General features: G+C 48.6%; 1 protein-coding gene and 1 pseudogene across 1 annotated transcript; both read right to left on the bottom strand.

Annotated features, from left to right (window-relative positions):
- The window catches only part of LOC102829597, a 32625-nt pseudogene extending 17788 nt beyond the window's left edge, over positions 1 to 14837 (bottom strand).
- Positions 14838 to 14995: 158 nt separating this feature from the next.
- B3GNT7 (UDP-GlcNAc:betaGal beta-1,3-N-acetylglucosaminyltransferase 7) lies at positions 14996 to 18732 on the bottom strand. The gene is made up of 2 exons (XM_006866739.1): positions 18722 to 18732; positions 14996 to 16184 (listed from the first exon to the last, which is right to left on the bottom strand). The coding sequence occupies exons 1-2, from the start codon at positions 18730 to 18732 to the stop codon at positions 14996 to 14998; spliced, it is 1200 nt and encodes a 399-aa protein (XP_006866801.1).
- Positions 18733 to 21491: the final 2759 nt, after the last annotated feature.

Below are 21491 nucleotides of genomic sequence, written 5' to 3'. Positions count from 1 at the left end.
TTCAGTATTTTCCTCCAACACCACAACTCAAAGGCATTGATTCTTCTACGATCTTCCTTATTCACTGTCCAGCTTTCGCATCCACATGAGGCTATTGAAAACACCATGGCCTGGGTCAGGCACACCTTAGTCCTCAAGCTGACATCTCTGATCTTCGCATAGATGGTTCTAAATAATCATGTTGACTGATAAACAAAAAACTTATCAACTGTAAGATGCAGACAAGGATATCATTGCTAGCATCATATGGATCTTGGCGGAAAGCAGAGAATATCAGAAAGATGTTTACCTGTGCTTTATTGACTATACAAAGGCTTTCGACTATGTGGATCATGACAAGCTATGGTATCATTGTGGAGAATCAGCAATCCCCTTGTAAGCAGGAACCTGACAAGGATGCCTTTTATCACTACTAGTACTCAATATTAGACTCCTAGTGTAGTGCTGTAAGATCAGCACTGGACTGTGAACCACAAGTCTGGCAGTTCAAACCCACTAGCTGCTCCTTGGAAACCCTATATGAGGTCACTATGAGTTGGAATCGACTTCACAACACTTAACAACAACAACAACATTCAGTATTATACTGGAAGCCTTAGCCAGAGCTATAAGGCAAGAAAGTGAAATTAAGGACATTCAAATTGTCAAAGAAGAATTGAAAGTCACACTATTTGCAAATGATATGATCACATATATAGAAAATTCCAAAGACTCAGCAAGAAAGTGATTGGCATTCATTGAAAGACTCAGCAAAGTGGCAGGGTACAAGAGCAATATACAAAAATCAGTTGGATTCCTCTACATTAACAAAGACAACTCTGGAAAAGGAAATCAGAAAAACAATACCATTTACAATAACTGCCCAAAAGATGAAATACAGAGGAATAACTCTAACCAGACAAAGAAAAAGACCTATACAAAGAAAACTACAAAACACTATAACAAGAAACCAAGAGACTTACAAAAATGGTAGACTACACCATGCTCATGGATAGGAAGTCTTAATATTGTGAAAATGTTAACACTAACCAAGGCAATCTATAGATACAATGCAATCACAATTCAGATTCCAACATCATTCGCTAAGGAGATGGAAAAAATGATCACTATATCTAAAGGAGAGAGACCTCAGATAAGCAAAGTATCACTTAAAAAACAACAACAAAAAAGAACCAAGTTGGAGGTCTCTCACTCCCTGATCTCAAAATCTACTTCACAGAAACAGTGGTCAAAACAGTCTGGTACTGGTACAATGCAAGAAATCTAGATGACTGGAACAGAATTGAGAATCCAGGAATAAAAGCCATCCACATGCAGTCAGCTGAGGTTTGACACAGGGCAAGAGATAGTCTCTTCAACAAATGGTGCTGGAAAAACTGGAAATTCATTTGCAGAAAAATGAAACAAGATCCATATCTCACACCATATGCAAAAATAAACTCAATGTGGATTAAAGACCTAAATGTAAAACTTACAACTATAAAGATCATCAGTGAAAAAATATGGACAAACTTAGGGGCTCTCATACATGTTATGAACACACTGTCAAACATAATTAAAAACACATGAACCATTAAAGACAAAACAGATGACAGAGACCTCCTAAAAAGTAGACGCTTATGTGCATCAAATGATTTTTCCAAAAGAATAAAAAGAGAGTCCACAGACTAGGAAACATTTTTTTACAGTGACATATCAGATGGGGGATGAATCTCTGAAGTTTATAGAAAACTGCAGCACCTCAGCAAGAAAAAGACAAACATCCCAATTAAAAAATGGGCACAGGACACAAACAGACACTTCACCAAGGAAGACATTCAGGCAGCCAACAAACATATGAAGAAATGTTCATGAGCATTAGCTATTAGAGAGATGCAAATCAAAACTATAATGATACATCACCTCACCCAAGCATTAATAGCAAAATTGAAAAACAAAACAAAACAGAAAACAATATGCTGGTGAGGGTGTGGAGAGACTGGGCCTCTTCTACGTTGCTGGTTGCTGGTGGTGCAACTGTGAAAAACAGTATGGCGCTTCCTCAAAGAGTTCAAGATAGAAATATACCTTACGACCCAGCAACAAGTCTATTTGGCATAATCCACAAGAAACAAAAGTCATCACTCCAGTAGATACAAGCACATCAGTGTTCATTGCAGCCCTATCCCAGCAATGGAAGAAGGGGTAAACAAACTGGTATATACACACAATGGAATACTATGCAATGTTGATGAATCTGTGAAACACCTCATACTGAACCTGGAGGACATTATGCTGAGTGAAATTAGTCAATCACAAAAGGACAAATGTTATATGACACCACTATTGTTAAAATTCAAGAAAAGATTTTCATGCTAAAAGAAACATTCTTTGATGGTTACCAGGGGTGGGAGGGAAGGGAAAGTAATTCACTAGTTAGAGTGTAGACACAGGGTGACAGGAAGGGCAATATACAAGAAGAGAGAGGCTGACGGAAGCATGATGAAGGTATGCAAGGGTTAAAGGGCATAGAGGTAATTAGTGCTATATATACACAACTCTGGAACAACAGTGTTTTGCGGATAGACACGTGGACAAATAAATACACAGGCCGAACTGGTGTGGGGGGAGGAATGAGAGTTTACGTACAAATATAGAAAAGTTTGAGAGAGGATATTTGTATCTGGGTATTTACCTTCTCTGCAAACACACCTATGAATGTGGTGGACCATACAAGAAGCTAAAGGATGAAACCTTCCTAGATATTTCAAACATCTTAAAGCAATGAGTTGCTGGGCCTAGGGCCTCAGGACTATAGTCTCAGGGGACACCATGGTCAATTGGCATAACATAGTCCACAAAGACAATGTTCTACATCCTACTTTGGTGAGGAGCACCTGGAATCTTAAAAGCTCATGAGCGGCCATCTAAGGTGCAATTATTTGGCTCTCCATGTGCGGAAGAAGGAAGCGTGATGAAAATTGAAGATGCCTGGAATCAGCTAGTCCCATGGACCAATGGAGCAGGTGAGCATCAGTCATCGTGACTCTGAGACCACAAGAACCAGATGGTGCAATGGCTGCCATTACCAAAGACTCTGAAAGGGATCACATTACACGGTCCTGCATAGAATGGGAGAAAACATGGGACAAAACTCAAAATTGTAATAAAAAGACAGGGCTTACTGATCAGAAAGAGCCTAGAGGAACCCCAGACCATGGCCCTCAACTACCTTTCAGGTCTGGAACGGAAACTCTGGTGAAGTCTGCCCACCATGGAATGGTGAATCATTCAAAATCAGAAGGGCAACATTTATCTAAGGACAAAGCTGAGAGAGATGGGAAGGTGAGTGGCCTGGAAATAGGAAGATCAGGGAGGAAGTGGGATCACTGTTGTTACAAGGGAGGGGATTGCAATCATTGAGATGAAACAAAGTGTGTGGTTTGTTGAATATAAAACCGAATTTGCAATAAAATGTTAAACAAACAAAAAACAAATGAGGATGATGAGACTTTGTCTCATGTACTTTGGACCCCTTAGCAATTTCTGGAGAAGGAACATCATGCTTGGTCTAGTGGATCTGCAAAACAAACGAGTCATTTAAGATAAGATGAATTGATACAGTGGAGACTATAGGAGGCTGAAATAGACCCACTATTGTGAGGACGGTGTGGGACCAGGCAAAGATTCCTGTTATGTATAAGGTCTCTTTGAGTTGGAGCCAACTTAATGTTACATCACAACAACAAAATGTTCTTTCTGAAATTTTTTTGTATTGAAACAGTTCACTTATTTGTACTTTTCTGTCTTACAAGAATGAAAACATTTTAAGTAAGCATGTTAGCAGCCACAGCTTAAGGCCAAGTTCTAACATGCAAAACCTCTTGAAATCATAAGGATATGAAGTGGCATTGTCCTCCAAAATGTGGTCATGTGGTATTCTTGATTGCCAAATAAGCAGCTATTGTATTTTTCATATTCTCTTTGACTCCATCATTGTTTAAGAAAGAGGCTAGGATTTGTGTCCTTGTTCTCATAATGTGATGTACTTTTGTGGGTGGTTTCTTTCTTATTATGTCATGAACATAGAGCTTGGCCTATTCCAGTTCTGCTTTGGGAGATGTTTGCTTGCTTTCTTTCACATACATATTTGGATCAAAAACTTCACTTACAAAAATAAGGTATAAGCTATGTTTGGTAGACTATTTGATATAGATCTTTGGTTCAACCTTATTCATGATACTGTTCTGGTCTTTAATGTCTTCATCTAATTTTCGTCAATTTGTTGATGAAGGAGGTACCCAGATGGTGCAAACAGCTTGCAGTGGACTACTAAACTAAAAGTTAGCAGTTCAAACTGACACAGTGGCACTGCAGAAGAAAGGTGTGGCATTTTACTCGCCACCTCCTTCTCATTGCTGGTGTTAGCCCTCAGCTCAGTGATACGTGCTTAGAGTACAAAGTCTTTCACATACAGCTGAGCTGAAAGAAAAAGTGAAAAATTCCTCACCACACAAAATGTGTCTAGATTGTTGATTGGAAAACTAATTTGCTCTGTAAACTTTCACAGATGTTGTTAGTGCCTTTTGGTCTATGTACAGTTCCTCATGAGCATAATTAAGTGTTCCAGAATACTCATTCTCCCCAATGTTGTTCGTAACTTGTCATGATCCACACAGTCAAAAGCCTTTACATAGTCAATAAAGGACAGGTAAACATCTTTGTTGAGTTTTCCAGAACACTTAATTGTGTTCATGAGGAACCTGCACATAGACCAAGAGACAGTCATTTGAACAGAGCAAGGGGACACTGAATGGTTTAAAATCAGGAAAGGTGTGTGCCAGGGTTGTATTCAATCTGCATGTTAAGCAAATAATCTGAGAAGCTGGATCATATGAAGAAAAACGTGGCAGGATTAGAGGAAAACTCATTAATAACCTGCGATATGCAGATAATATAACCTTGCTTGCTGAAAGCAAAGAGGATGTGAAATGCTTTCTGATGATGACCAAAGGTGTATCATATCATATGTAAGTAAAGTTGCACGTCAATGTAAAGAAAACAAATATCCTCACCACGGGACCAATAAATGATATCATAATAAATGGCAAAAAGATAATGACATTGTTAAAGACTTTGTTTTGCTTGAATCCACAATCAGTGTTCATGGAAGCAGCAGTCAATAAGGCATTAGGCAAATCTGCTGCACAAAACTGCTTTAAAGTGTTCAAGAGCTGGGATGTCTGGTAAGGTGAGCCTGGCCCAAGCCATGGTCGTTTCAATAATCTCATATGCATATGAAAGTTGGACAATGAATAAGGAAGATCATAGAAGAATTGATACATTTGAGTTATGGTGTTGGAGAAGAATATTTAAGGTACCATGGACTGACAGAAAAACAAACATCTGTGTTGGAAGAAGTCCAACCAGAATGCTCTTTAGAAGGCAAGATGACCAGACTTTCTCTCTCATATTTTGGACATATTATAAAGAAGGCTCATTCCCTAGATAAAGGACTGCATTCTTGGTAAAGCAGAGGGTCAGTTAAAAAGAGAGAACTCTCCAATGAGATGGATTGGCACAGTGGCAGCATCAATGGGCTCAAGCACAGCAGTAATTGTGAAAGACAATCCTGTGCCATTCTGTTGTAGAATGGGTCGCCATGGGTTCGAACCAACTCAAAGACACTTAACAACAACCAAGACCCATCCAACGTCAGCAATAATATCCCGTGTTCTACATCCTTGTCTGAATCGGATTTGAACCTCTGACAGTTGTTTTTGAATTATTCTTAGCAAAGTTTTTCTTCCGTATGATATTACTGATATTGTCCGATGATTTCTGCATCCTATTGGGTCACCTCTCTTTGGAATGGGCATAAATATGGTTCCCTTCCAATCTGTTGACCAGGTAGTTGTCTTCCAAAATTTCTTGGCATAGATGAGTGAGTGCCTCCAGTGCCGCATCAGTTTGTTGAAAGATTTGTTTGTATGTCATCAGTTCCCACAGCCTTGCTCTTTGCTGGTGCCTTCAGTGCATCTTGGACTTCTTCCTTCAGTACCATTGGCTCTTGATCTAATGCTACCCCTTGAAATAGTTGAACACCATCCATTTCTGTTTGTACAGGGACTCTGTGTAATCGTTACATCCTTTTTTTTTTTGATGCTTTCTGCATTATTTTGTTCATAAAATCTTTCAATATTCTAAGTTGAGGCTTGAATTTCTTCTTCAGTTCTTTCAGTTTGAGAAATGCTGAGTGTGTTCTTCCCTTTTGGTTTTCTGACTCCAGGTCTCTGCACATTTCATTATAAGACATAGTCTTCTGAAGCTGATCTTTGAAATGTTCTGCTCAGTTCTTTGACTTCCTCATTCTTCCTTTTGCTTTAGATTCTTTAACCTGGACAGCAAGGTCTTTTCCTTTTTTCTTGTCTTCTTGAAACAATTTAAAAAGAAAGAAATGAAAACGAGAGCAAGGATTTTGGAAGTCCCAAAGCGGGAGAATTGAGCCCTGGTGTAGCTCTGTGGGTTAATGCACTGGACTGCAAATTTGGAGGTTCAATTTCACCAGCCGCTCCTCAGGGTCGGAACCGACTCGACGGCACTTAACAACAGTGCCCGGGAATAATTCATTCTAGCTCGCCAATGTTTCCTGGGAACACACGGCTTTATGTCACACAAGTGACTTGGGTACAAAGCAAACGACAGATTTCACACCCTCAGCTCGTTACTCCTTCCCTCAGTGTCGCGATGTCTCACTGTGGTCGGCAGAGGGCGCTCTCTGCTTTCTCCTGGGATTGTGCAGGGACTGGAGCTCCTCTACCCTCCTGCCCCGCCAGCTCCCCGGCTCCTTTTGGGGGTGCCGCGCACCCTTGGGTTCAACGCCGAGGGTCCCCCACAAACCTTTCTCTGGATGCAGACTCAGGAGCCCGGAATTCGGGTTCCACCCCTCTCAAACACTCCGGACTCGCAACACCCTTCTCCCCAGCCACGGTCATTGATGCTCAAGGCCATCATTACCCGATGGCCTCTGGGTCGCGGGCCGGGTGTGAGTTAACAGTTTTTGGGTGCCCATATCCACCAAACAGCTACTTTCAGTACCTTGGGGACAAAGAGCACGCAACCTGCGGGAGCCAGAAGCTGCCCAACCTAGGGAACTGGACCAGAGATTGCAGTCTTTTCTCTTGGACCTAGTTGCCCCAGGGCCAACCTGGCCACCTGCTGCATGGTTACGCCCAGGCTCCACCCGAATTTCTGGGCTTGTGAGGAGGAGATCCCACCCCAAAAGACTTTTAAAAAACTTCCTGGGGCATCATACAAACTAGGGACCCCTCTGGGAATGATTGGGCTTTAAATTTTATGCTAATTTAAAGAATTTAGATACTCTGGTGGTACTTCCAGTTAAGCATGGGGCTGATACCTGCAAGGTTGGCGGTTCAATTCACGGACCAACCTCCCTATGGGAGAAAAAACGGAAAAACGAGGCTGCTCCCGTTTGGGAAACCTCAAGGACCAGCTAGCTCTCCTCTGCCCTGCCGGGTCATACCCCATGGCACTGGGTTTGGTTTCTGATGTTTTGATTCAAGGTCTCGGTTCAAAATGTGCACCAAAATTGTATTCTGTGTTTAAGATCATTGTTACTGAATGACATCGAGTGGATTCCATCCATAGCGACCTTGTGTAAGGTTTCTGAAGAGCGACTGGTGGGTTTGAACTGCCAACCTTGCAGTTAGCAGTCCAGTGTTTATCTTACAGTGCCACACTAGTACTCCTTTAAGATAATGTTGTTGTTAAGCACCGTCCAGTCGGTTTTGACACATAGCGACCCTGTATAGGGTTTCTGAGGAGCAGCTGGTGGGTTTGAACTGCCAACCTTGTGGTTTGCAGTCCAGTGCTGATCCTGTAGAGCCATACCAGGACTCCTTTAAGGTAACTGTTGTTAAGTTCTGTCGAGTCAGTTCCAACTCATTGTTGTTAGGTGCCATCGAGTCAGCACCAAATCATTGTGACCCTGTATAGGGTTTCAAAGGAGCGGCTGGTGAGTTTGAACCATTGTGTGGTTCAAACCAACCTTGCAGTCTAGTGCTTTTATCTTACAGCATCACATCAGGACTCCTTTAAGGTAGTCGTTGTCAGCAAGTGCCTTCAAGTCGGTTGCAACTCATAAGAGACGCTGTATAGGTTTTCTGAGGAGCAGTTGGTGGATTTGAACCACCTACATTGCAGTTCAAACGGATCTTATTGTCCAGTGCTTATCCTACAGCACCACAGCGCCACACTAGGACTTGAGACAGTTATGACTCATAGTATAGGGTTCCCGAGGCTATAAATCTTTATGGGAGCAGAAAGCCTCATCTTTCTCCCACGGAGCAGCTGGTAGTTTCGAACGGCCAACCCTGAGGTTTAGCAGCCTGATTCGTAACCACTACACTACCACAGCACCACACCATGTTGTTGTTGTTAAGTGCTGTTGAGTTGATTTTGACCCATAGTGACCATGTATAGGGTTTCCAAGGAGCATCTGGTGAGCTTGAGCCACTGACCTGGCAGTTGAAACGACTTTGCAGTCTGAAGCATTAGCCCACAGCACCACACAGCGCCACACCATGTTGTTTGTTGTTAAGCACCACCGTGGAGTTGGTTCCGACTCATAGTGACCCTGCACAGGGTTTCCAAGGCTGTAAATCTTTATGGAAGCAGAAAGCCTCATCTTTCTCCCGTGGAAGACCTGGTAGTTTCAAACTGCCGACCTTGAGGTTAGCAGCTCGATTTGTAACCACTACGCCACCAGAGCTCCTTGCCGTACCATTGTTTTTGTTGTTAGGTGCCATCGAGTCGGTACCGACTCATAGCGACCTTATGCACAGCAGAATGAAACACTGCCCAGTCCTGGGCCAACCTCACTACTGTTGCCACGCTTGAGTCCATCGATGCTGCCAATCCATCTTGTTGAGGGTCTTCCTTTCTCTCTGACCCTCCACCTTGCCAAACACAATATCCGTCTCCAGCAACTGGTCCCTCCTGACAATATGTCCAAAGTATGAGAGACGAAGTTTGGCCATCTTGGCCTCCAAGGAGCAGTCTGGCTGCACTTCTTCCAAAACGGCTCTATTGGTTCTTTTGGCAGTCCATGGCACTTGCAATATTCTCCTCCAACACCATAGCTCAAATGCATCAATTCTTCTAAAGTCTTCCTTATTCACTGTCCAGCTTTTGCATGCATATGAAGTTATTGAAAATACCATGACTTTGGTCAGACGCACCTTAGTCCTCAAGCTGACATCTTTGCTCTTCAACAGTTTAAAAAGGTTTTGTGCAGCAGATTTGTCTAATTTACCGTACCATTGCTGTTGTTGTTAAGTGCCGTCGTGTCGATTCCGACCCACAGCGACCCTGTACAGGGTTGCCGAGGCTGTAAATCTTTACGGGAGCAGAAAGCCTCATCTTTCTCGCGCGGAGTGGCTGGTAGTTTTGAACTGCTGACCGTACCATGGCAATAGTTAAAAAGAAATGTCCAGAAAAAGGTAAATTCATGACTCATAGAGATGCAAAAACAAACAGGTGCTAAAGAATTTATTTTATTCCTAAAACCTGAGGCAAGCAGATACCATCATGGGGTCAAAGGATAAGTCAGGAAGCACAAATTTATCTCGAGACAGGGAATTGAATTGCAAATGAAGGCAAAACTGGTTTTTCCGCAGCGGGGAGAGGAGTCAGTTGAAGCTCTTGGGGGGACAAGACAGGGTTTGCATATTCACAAATACTTGCAATTTACAAAGAGGTACAAAAGCTCTTAGACACTGGCTAGCACTCCTTTCCACAGGCCCACAGATATGCTATAGACCATGCATCGTTCTTCCAAGAAACTCAAAATCATTTTCTACATAATGTTCCCAGTAACTACGCAATGTTCTCAGGAAGAAAGTTCAGTGCTAATGCCGCTGTTGTCATTGTTGGATACCACTGGTACTGACTTGAAGGTAACACCAAACACCACCAAAATTTCAAGCAAATTTCAAGTCCGATGTTGGACATACATCTTTCCACTCTTTGGGCTTCTGGACAAAAAAAAACCTCCCTACAAACAGCGCCGCTATGAATCGGAACCGACTCCACGGCACATAACAACAACAAACACAAGGAGTCGAGTGTGGCGCTGTGGGTTAATGCGTTGTACTGTAAAGTTGATTTGAACTGTAAGGTTGGTGGTTCAAGCTCACCAGCTGCTCCTAAACAGTGTCATTATTGGTCAGAACCGACTTGATGGCACATAACAACAACAACAACAACATGAGGAAGGACTAAACGGGAGGAGAGTTGAAGGCCAGAGCAGAAAGTGGGGTGGGTTAGGAGAATGCTCCTCAGGGACACAACCCCAACTTCAAATTGTGCCTGTCCCACAATAGTTGTGTGCTCACGCGTCTTCTGAGAGCCTCCATTTCTTCATTTGAACTTGGTGCATAAACAGGGTTCCAGAAGCTCCCCTCCTGGCTCCTTCTCAGCTGAGGTGGACAGGCTTTCTTTGTTAAGGGTTGAATCCTTTGAGTGGTCCCCTTTAGTCATGTAAATGTGGCCCAGTAGGTACCCTTTGCTCTGGTGAGAGAGCGGAACTGGACCTTTTGTGGCTGGACAAAGACTGCCCTTCTCAAGGCCCCCTGGAATGCAGAGCTGGAGACAAGGGAGGAGGTAAACAATTTGCATATGAAGTCCAGCGCCTTTGGGGAGCAAAGAGCTGGCCACACAGCCCCCCAAGATCAGGTTGAGGAATCGACTAAAACCTACTGTCAGGAAAGGGCTTCAAGGTCTAGTAAACAACTGAACAAGGAGAACAAAAGAACCTGAGTGAATCTGTGGGGATTCCTTTCAACAGCAAGGTCGGTGGTTCAAACTCACCTGCCGCTCCTCAGAAATCCTATACAGAGTCGCTATGAGTTGGAACCAACTTGAGGGCACTCATCAACCACCAGACTGGGCGCCCCAGGCCCAGCACCCCTAACAGGCTGCTATTCTTTGAGAAAGATCAGGGAGAGAAGGATCACTTGGGCTTCATAGCAGCTGTGTGGAACGTGAATCTGCAAGCGAAACTGCGCGGGTCCCATGTTCAACAGCGCCACTGTGATAAGTGTGGAAAAACAATTATAATCCTGTTTATTCGGGTAACTTTTTTTATTTCCTGAAGTAAAGACTTTATGATATCTCTCTTTTTCTTTGGTTACTTCCTGAAGTGAGTAAAGAATTTATGGTCACTTTCTTTTATTTAGACCACTTCCTGGAGTAAGAAATTTATGATAACTTTCTTTTTCCTTAAACTACTTCCTGGAGCAAAGACTGACCCCTCTCTTCTTTTCCTAAAGTAGGAATGTTCACCTTAAAAATTTGAACTAGCCAACCGAGTAAGGGAATAGATTGTGCGGTCAAAACCCTAGCCAATAGGGTGAGACACAGCCTTGAGACTCGACTCGCGTCGGGGATTAAAAACCCGAGTGGACTGCCCACTCGGTGTGCTCACTGGCCTGTTCGTGTATGTACGGCTATGCGCAGGCACCCTCTTGCAAGAGTAAATTTTACTTTGCCAAGGTAATTTAGTCTCACCGAGTGTCTTTTATGCGACATTGGGATTCATTTCTAACATAAGTAACGACTACTTTCAGCCTGTCCAGAAAACACTTTTTGGAATAAGCCCCTGAAGCTCTTGAATCATTTGGGAGTAGGTGGGCTCCAAGAAGATGAGAAAGGATTTTCTGTCAATAAGAACTTAGGCAATCAGTGAGAAAAATTAAATCTTATTTTAGTGCTGAGTTAAGGAGACAGGTCAAGCCGGTTACATAGGCTAATTGCTTAGTGCCAAGCATACCATATATGTGCTGTAAAGGGATCATTAGAATCATTTATTAACTTTTTAATTTCCAGGTGACCTTTTGTTTCCTTAGTGATCCGCAGTAGATCTCTGAAAGGTCAGGGTTGCTTTCAGAAGCAGCCCAGTTGAGGAGGCTGGGGAGTCAGGTCACACCCGTAGGCAGAATATGGGAAAAGGACCAATCAAGAGCTGGCTGAGGGTGGCAGTCAGCTGGGGCCTCATTGGCCAGGCTAGGTATGGGTGGGCAAGCATCAGAATCCTCTCTTCTGCTAAGGGGAAGAAGATGCTGGTGAAATGGTGGGAAGCCGAGAGCTGAGTGATCCAGCTCCATCTGAGAATCCTGAACGGTGTCCCCCAGGCCTGACCTGGCTGCCTTCTCATGCCCCACATGGAGGCTATGGGTAACTTGGGTTTCTGATCTGCCACAATGTCCCTCAGTGCTGGCAGGTGTGCCCTTCTCATCAGGCTGACCAGCCTTGTCCACGCCTAAAGTTCAGTCCACATTCGTTGCTCTGGGCTACGCATGTGCCTGAGGCCTGGACTGTCCCTCCCTTCCTTTTCAGTACAGGGAAGGTGTTTACTCTTCTTTCAAGGAGCCATGGGTGGTGGGTGGGCCATGAGAACACCCCATCCCTTTCAAGGAGCATGGCCAGGGTGCCTTCTCCCCATCCTATGCTCTGGGGCCTCCCTTCTTTCTGAGAATGCTGACATCCCCCTCTCCTTGGTGGAGCTGGGTCTGGAATCAGCCTTTAGGTCACCCTGGCTGGCCCCTGAGCCAGCCCAGAGCAAGGGGCACAGGGGTTTGGGGAGCTCTGTGGGTCACTTTATTCCCTTGTCTGACTTGCGCACACCCAGAACTTCATATGACTCAGTCTCCTGCCCCTCCCAACACCTCGGTCCCAGGCACCCCTTTCTCTGAAATACCATTTGCTCCCTCCCCCACTCGCCCTTAGCACAAGCTGTTACTGGGTACACAGCTCTGGGGACAGGGGCCCTCTCCTTAAGCAGTTCAAGGCCCGGCTCCAGAGTGGGAGGTATGGAGAACAGGGCCAACACCCAGGGCAGGTGCTACCCGCAGTCACTGAGGCCCCAACGTTTTCATTTAGTATTAAAAACCCAACCTGACAGATTCTGACTCCCAACGACTGAGTACCTCTATCCCACAGTGTTCCTGGGGCTGTACCTCTTTATGGAAACAGACTGCTTCATCGTTCTCTGGTGCAGCGGCTGGTGGGTTTGAACTGATGACCTTTCACTTAACAGTCAAGCACTTTAGCCACAACACCACCAGTTGTGTGCTGAATCAGTTCCAGCTCAGAGAGCATGTATAGGATTTCCAAGGAGCGGCTGGTGAGCTTGAACTGCCGATCTTGCAGTCAGTCTGTTGCTTACCCTATTACAGTACCACTCCAGGACGCTTGGAGGCCTGGGGTGGCTCTGTGGGTTAATGTGCCAGACTGCAAAGCCATTTGAACTGCAAGGTCGGCAGTTCAAACTCACCAGCTGCTCCTCGGAAACCCTATACAGGGTTGCTATGGGTAGGAATTGGAGTTCTGGTGTGGCGCTGTAGGTCAATGCACCAGACCACAAAGCCATTTGAACTTCAAGGTCGGCAGTTCAAGCTCATGAGCATCTCCTTGGAAACCCAATACAAGGTTGCTATGGGTCAGAACCATTCAAAGGCACTTAATAACAACAACCAGGGTGCTTGTCATTTTGCATTGCACCCCAGGGGTTAGAGGAGAGGATCTGTGCTGCTGAGGAAGACAGCAGCAGCCCTCTTACAGGCAGTAGATCACGGTGCCATAATTCTGCCCTGCCGTCACTCACCAGTGCAGACACTACCAAGTGGGCAACCCTCTGGGGGACTCGGTTCATTCTAAGGTGCCTCCTAGGCTCAGGCCGGGGGCTCCTGGGGGAACTGTCCCCACACATCTAGAGGGAAGCCGCTCAGGCCAAGGCTCTCAGCAGAGGGCGTCCTTTCCCTCAGCCCTGGGCCCAGCTGAGTCCTATTTCTCACCAGCTCCCCACCTAAGCCCACCCAGTGTCTGCCTATCCTGTGTGACATTAGGACATGTGCCTATTTGCAACGGTGAGGAGGGCCTCCACTTCAGCGTTGCCTCGAAGGCCCAGTCCGGGGGTCCTCCTCATGGGGTCAGAAGCAGGGGACAGGTTGTGTCTTCAGGTACCTTGGGTCCCATTTGGGCTTTCTATGAACCAGAACAGGTAGTGACACACCAGGAAAAAAACAGTCCCCTTTTATTGAGAAAATAGAGAGGACTCCCCATCTTTACCTAGGCTGAGGTAGGAGGTGGTATCCTTCTGCGTCCACCCAGGCCCTGGGTGGGTGGGCTATGAGGACACCCCATCCCTTTAGAGGCAAATGCTAGTGTGTCCAGGCCCTGGAGAAGTGGGAATCCAGGCAGGGAGAACTCTCGAAGGGGTGTGAGGAATGGGTGTCGGGGAGAGGAGGCTCAGGGAGATGGCCACTACTTCCTGAGGCCTGGAACCTTCTTCTTCCAGAATCTTCATAAATAAATCTTCACAGTGAGAGAGGAATGCCAACTTCCAGGGCCAAACCAGCTGGTTCCCGGCCGGGGGTGCAGCCTGTCCCGTGGTTCTGAGGAGAGCTGAGGTAGTCAGTGGCTGTCGTGACTTTGCAGGGGACAGGTCGAGCATCATCCAAGGGCCCAGCCAGGAGGGAAGTCAGATGAGTAAAGGGGCTTTTGAGATGCCATCTCCCAGCAGGGCAACGGGCATGGAGTGGGGCCTGTGAACCTGCATAGGGTTGAGCTTCTCCTGAAAGAATTACTTCAGGCCTGGGCCCTGTGGGGAGACTGAGGCACTTCCCAGAAGCATCTTGGTGGGAACAAGCTTAGCCCCATGCCCATCTGAGTCAGGCCTGGCCCAGCTACGTGAGTACAGGGATCCTCTGGGCCACCAGGGCCTCCATCCTGGTCACAGGGGTCCGGTACTGGCCCTCAGAAAGCCCCAAGTTCTCCATTGCTAAGCAGCTCCAGCGTTCTCAGAGCTCAGCCTCATTTTCGGCCCATACACAGAGGGCCTCTCCAGCTCCCTGCTCTCCACCAAGCCGGTGGTTCATCTGATCCAAGCCCCTTCACCTCCCTGGCATGAGGCTTCTCTGGGGGGTCCTGGCAGGGGTCAGAGTACCTGGAGCCTGCGCGAACAGGTGAGGTTACCATGCACTAGCCCCCACATGGCCAGCAATTCAGTGGGCAACAGCTTATGCACCACGAGCATGGAGCGGAAAAAGCAGGGCTCCTTGTTCATGCGGCTGTTGCGGTTCCGGGAGATGCCGAACGTCTTGAAGCCCTCATGGGCCACAGGCGGCACACCCAGGACTTCCAGACACATGCCCAGGAAGACGTCGTCAATGGGGTAGAGTTCCAGGGTGTTGCATGCGTGGTAGAGGCGCCGGGCCAGGCCGCCGGCCATGAGGAAGCCACCACCACCAGCGTAAGGTGGGTAGGTGGTCTTGCTGTACAGGGCACTGGGGATATAGTATTTGTTGTCCTTCCTGCGGATAGGCCGGGCTTTCTGCAAGATGTCACCCACGAACAGGTCCTCCTGGGGCTGCCGGTCAGCCAGAAACTCCAGCAGGTTGGCTGGGTTGACGAAGACATCATCATCACCTTTGAAGATGAAAGGTACATTAGGACAGAAGATGTCAAGCCACTTGAGGAAGTGGATCTCCTTGAGGGTCAGGTTGAAGAAGCTGTCGAGAAAGTCCCATTGCAGAATGTCACCATAGAGACGGTCCTCGTAGGCCAACAGCTGCTGATAGTGGGCCCGTTCTTCCTGTTTGGAGGCTGTACCCAGCAGGAAGAGGGTACGTACAGCACCTTGGCCCCTGCCCGCTGCTTCCTGCTCTCGACCCCAGGTCTGTCGGATGGCCTCGCGGCGGTCATGCTGTGTAATGACCGACTTGACAACCATCAGCAGATAAACGTTGCCCCTGCACTTCTCTGGGTGGCTGAGCAGCATTGGGAAGTATCGGCAGTGCCGATAGAGCACAAACTGCCGGAAGTGCGGCTCTAGGCCCTGGAACCATGCCTGCTGGGTCAAGTTGACGTTGGCTGAGCAGTTGGTGGTGGTCACGTCCCAGAACTGGGTGCCCCGTGAAGTTGTGGGGGTGGAGATGTCCACCTCCTTTGTGTTCTTCCAGAAGCTATTGACCAAGTGCCCGCTCTGCTTTTGGGCCTTCTGTGATCCCAGGGTGGATGGTGAGTGTCCTTGCAGAAACTGACCGGGGGTCAGGCTACGCTGGAACACGGTTATGGCCACAAGCAGGGCCAGGGACAGGCACACACTCCTATAGACAGTCTTCTTCCTGTGGGGAGAGAGGAGAGAACTGGGTCCCTATGATTCTCCCACCTGCCATTCTACAGAGATGGGCCAGCCCACATGACCAAGTGGACCCTGGGCACAAACTCAAGTTCCAGCTTCCCAAAGGAAGTAGGATCCTGCTTTCTGGCACCCTGGCCTCCCTCCTCAAGGGATGGAAGGAAGGGGGCGGGGAGCACACAGCTCAAAGCTTAGGAGAAACCACTGTGGAGTTAGGTCCCACTGACCCTTTTAATGACCCCATAGGGTTTCCAAGACTGTCAATCTTTGCGGGAGCAGACAACCTCATCTTTCTCCTATGGTGTGGGTTTTGCATTTGGACCACCATCTTTGTGGCTAGCAGCGCAGTGATTAACTCACCATGCTTGTTGTTACGTGCCATTGAGTCGGTTCCGATCCATAGCAACCCTGAGAAGCAGCTGGTGAGCTTGAACCACAGGTTCAAACTGCCATTGCTTTCCACTGCATTAACCCACAGCCCCACACCAGGACTCCATGAAGTTAGGCTGCTGGGGTACAAATCTTAGCTTGGCCACCTTACGTCACTACTGTAAGTCCGAATTTTATCTTCCCCAGAGTTGAGATAACAGTACATGATGGGGGTTCTGTATGCACTCAGGAGATCTTGTGATTCTATAGGGATGACCTATTGGTGACCTCTGCCCCCTTCCTCATCCTAAGCAAACTCCACTCCCTGGCCAGGGAGTCCTGAGGTCCTTGCACTTTCTCTGTAGCGGGGGAGCTCAGTAAGTCTGAGGGCATGGGGCAGGCGACCTTAGCTTGTTGTTACGTTGTCGATTCTGACCCATAGCAACCCTGTATAGGGTTGCCAAGGAGCAGCTGGTGAGCTTGAACCGCCAACCTTGCAGTTCAAATGACTACAGTCTGGTGCATTAACCCACAGCGCCACACCAGGACCTTAGCTTGTTGTTAAGTGCCGTGGAGTCGGGTCTGACTCATATTGACCCTGTACAGGGTTTCTGAGGCTGTAAATCTTTACCGGAGCAGAAAGCCTTGTCTTTCTCTCGCAGAACAGCTGTTAGTTTTGAACTGCTGACTCTGAGGTTAGCAGCCCAATTTGTAATCACTACACTACCAGAGCTCCTTAGCTTAGGACCTGAAAAAAGCTCCTCCTTGGCCCATCTAACCCAACAGTGAGGGCAGTCCTCATGGATGACCAAACCACAACAAACCCTCTGCCCTTGAGTCGATTCCAACTCATAGTGACCCTGTTGTTAAGTGCTGTCCCGTCCATTACAACCCATAGCAACCCCGTATAGGGCTTCCCAGGTGCAGCTGGTGACCTTCAACCACCAACTTTGCAGTTCAAACTGCTTTGCAGTCTGGCGCATTAACCCACAGCGCTACACTGGGACTCCCAAGATTGTAAATCTTTACAGGTGCGGATAGATTCATCTCTCCCCCATGGAGTGGGTGGTAGTTTTGAACCACCAACCTTGAGGTTAGCAGGGGCGGTATGACCACTGCCTGTCCTCTCCAATGTCCCATTAGGAGAGATGGGGCCCCCAGCCCTAGAAAACACGTTGTCACCTCACTTCTCTGGGGTCCCTTCTTGCTCAGGTGACGGCTACCAGACCCATTCCAGAAGCAGAAATCAGAGCAGAGTCCATGGCTTCCAGGCCCCCAGTCGTCCACTCACTCACTGGGAGCAGCATGGCCACCTGACCTGGCCTCCCCTCTGGAGACACGGGAGTTCAGGGCAGGCCAGAAAATGGTGGTCTAGGAGGGTTCTGGTGGGCAGGATGATGCCACTGACCTCCAAGGTGGGGAGGAGAATGGCTAGGGGGAGACCAGGGTGGTCTCCCAATGGGAGGACGCTAGGTCCAGGCACCTAGGCTGGGTGCAGGCTGAGAGCCCCACTTTATCCCATCTGGCCCCAAGGTCTCCCCGGCAATGAGTGGAGGAAAGCCGGCCACTTCAGAGCAGGGAGGGCGTGTGACCCAAGGCGCGGGAGCCCTTCCAGGGAAGAGAGGGGAACACTCTGGGCCTGGGGGTTTCAGCGAAGCCCCCTCAAGGCCCCGCGGAGGACCCGGGACCAAGGAAGTACACCTGAGGGGCCGAGGGAAGGGGGACGTGGCTATGCCCTCTGCCCGGCCTTCCTACCTGTCCCACCTCACTCTATTAGGTAGAGAAAAGTCGCAGGGGAGGACAGAAGAAAGGCGGGGACCAGGGGCCAGGCCGGGGGCCCCCCTCTGGGGGCAGGAGAGCCGCAGGGGGTGAGGGCCCCTGGGTCGCTCAGGACCCGGACGGCGCTCATGTCCGTGAGAGATGGGGGGGGGGGGGCGCTGCCGGCGAGACCCCGCGTCCTCAACCCTAGGGTCCCGGAGGAGAAGTTGGGTGCCTCGGGGCGTGGATCGGGAAGAGGGTCCACTTGGTCCCAGGGAGAGTCCGCGCGCGGGCATCTCCGGACACCACCCACGCGAGTGTCTGCTCGGGAAACTGAGGCCAGACGGAGCCCGGCGCGCAGCCCTTGGAACCCCCCGCCCGCCGCCCCCTACTCACCACAGAGACATGGCGGGCCCGCGGGGCGGCGAGCGGGGCGCAGGGACGGCGGGGGCAGCTCTGGGACGGCCGAGCGCGGGGGCAGCTCCAGGGACGGCGGGGCGCGGGGACGCGCGGCAGGCCGGGCGGGGGCAGAGGCAGAGGCAGAGGCGGGCCGCGCCCCCGCGGCCACTTTCCTCTTCCCGCGGCGGGGGAGGGGCCCAGTGACCGGCGCCCAGGTGCGTTAACCCCTTTGCTCCTCAACGCGCCGCCCGGGGTGCCCCCTTTTCTCCGGGCGGAGTCCGAGGCTGCCGAGAGCGCGGAGCTGCCCCAGGTCCCCCGGCCCGACCGAGAGTGGCTACGTCGGAACCTCGGGTCCTGAGGTTACTACCTTGGAGCCTTCCCGGGGCCCCTGGCTCTTCCTGCTCTTCACCCACCCCGGCCCCACCTCTGCGGGGGGGGGGGCCGAGGGCACCCGCATTCCAGGCCAGTTCCCCTCGGATTTTTCCTGGGAGGGGATTATAGAAGCAGACTGGGAGTTTCTTTCTATCCCCACCTCTATCCAGGCGGACCCCCTTCTATATACCCAAGCCGCTGGGGTCGGACCAGCAGGAGGTGGTGGGCTGGGGAAGTCCACTCTCCACCATTCTCTGTGCCCACAGTGGCTCACCCTGGGGTCCCCCCACCAAGGGAAGGCCCATCTGCTGGCCCTGTGTGCAGGCTGGCTAAGCCGTACCCTACAATGTCCCTGGAACGACCGCGCCTTTCTTTTCATCCATCTGCAGATATTTCACCCCAAACCCTTTTGCTCTAGTTCTTTATTAATGATTTCCTGTAAGCCAGGCCGAGGGGACATTCTTGGGCCAGGAGAGTCTGGGTGATCTAGGTCCCCAATTAGGTGTATTGGAGAGTTCCAACAATCTGGCCCGCTCTCCTTTCTCTTCTGGTCTTGTTCTGTGGGGAATCACAGTGCTGAGCATACAGTAGGGGCTCAAACGTGTCCTTTGAATTGAAATGGAAGCATTTCTAGGCCCGTAAAAAACAGCTAACATTCCAGTGTTTGCAGAATGCCGAACACTGTTTATGAATGACTCATAAAATCCAGGTAGTTCATGAAGACACTTACATGGCTATCTTTTGAGGGTGATTTTTATTTTAATTTTTTTAAAGTAACTAATTAGGAGCTCTGGTAGCATAGTGGTTACGAATTGGGCTGTGAACCTTAAGGTCAGCAGTTCGAAACTACCAGCCGCTCCGCGGGAGAAAGATAAGGCTTTCTGCTCCCATAAAGATTTACAGCTTTGGAAACCCTGTACAGGGTCGCTTAACAACAACAATATATTCTGGTGTCTGTAGGAGAAGCATTATAATGTTTCAAATCCACCAGCTACTCCTTGGAAACCCTAAACAGGGTTGTTATGAATTGGACTCCATGGCACTTCATATGTACTACATACAGTGTTGTAGAGTGCTTTGGTAGGTAGTGGACTATGACTTGGGGGCTATTAATGGCAAGGTCAGCAGTTCTAATCCTCCAGCTGCTTGAAGGAGAACGATGAGGCTTTCTGCTCCTATAAAGATTTACAGCCTCTTGCTTGCTATACAGGGTCGCCGTGAGTCAGAACCAACTCCAAGGCCCACAACCACCACCACAGTGTTGTAGCTTGTAGTTTGTTGATATTATTCCAAGGGGTTCTTGCACAGGTGTTTAAAGATTGGATTTAGAGACACTGATAATAAAAGGAAATTTCAATGGAAAAAAAAAAAGGTAGAACTGATTTACTACATAGTCATTGGAATGGAACCCTGTCTTAAATCATGAACTACCTGGATTATGATTCCCACAGTACAAATGAAGAAATGGAGGTACAGAGAGAGGGAAGTTCGCCATGTTGGGGTTCAGTCATTAGCAAACCCAGAGGCCAACAATGATGTGGGGAGGCCAGGAGGCCCCCAGGTGCAGTCAGAGTAGGTGGTAAGAGGCCTCTGCAGCCCAGCCTGAGGAGCCCCCTTAGCCCCTTCCGTGAGACTGGCCCCTTAGAGGAATGTTCTAGAATGTTAGAAACTCAGAGGAATGTCAAGGGCCTTCCAGGAGACGAACCTTGGAGCCAGGAAGGCCTGCCCTGCAACTCAAAGCCCTACTGGTTCAGCTTCCTGCAACTGAGAACCCTGTCAGCCCCCATCCCCATTCCAGCTTGCCCCTGGCCACCAGGCCCCACAAGGCTCTTGGGCCGGAAGAACTTCACCCCACTACCCAGCTTCTGCATTCCCAAAACATGGCTTTGGAAGGGTGGGTGAATTAGCATGAAACCTCACTTGGATCAGTCCCCCATCCCTACACAAGGTGCATGCTGAGAATAACTCCCTACCCTCTCACTCTGGGCTGTGGGGTCTCCTCAGGTGTCTCATTTTGGCCAGGCACACAGCTGTCTCCTGAGAAAGGGTATGGCCTTGTACTTCCTGGCTGTCACTAGGGGTAGGTGAAGGCCCCCTGACCTCAATTTCCTGTTACCACTGCATGGAACAAGCAGTTCAGTGTCTTCTACACAGTGAGTCATGACATCATGACTTAAGGTTGCTGGTAATATCTGGCTGGTAACCCACAGGCCCTAGAGTCCTCTAGGTTCAGGGGGACTGCCGTAGTGGGGGCACAGACATGTTCTGGGGAATCTGGTTAGGGAATCATTTGCTCTGTACCTGGGTCCAACTCAGGTTAAATAACAGTTAAATCCTTCATCTTGACCAGATTGAGTGGGTGGGGTGTGGGGGACCCTCTGGCTCTAGTTGCCAT

This window comes from Chrysochloris asiatica, unplaced genomic scaffold, assembly GCF_000296735.1.
Source record: "Chrysochloris asiatica unplaced genomic scaffold, ChrAsi1.0 scaffold00096, whole genome shotgun sequence".
In the NCBI taxonomy this organism is placed as follows: domain Eukaryota; kingdom Metazoa; phylum Chordata; class Mammalia; order Afrosoricida; family Chrysochloridae; genus Chrysochloris; species Chrysochloris asiatica.
The sequence above is the reverse complement of the archived record's forward strand: the minus strand, read 5'-3'. Positions and strand labels throughout refer to the sequence as shown.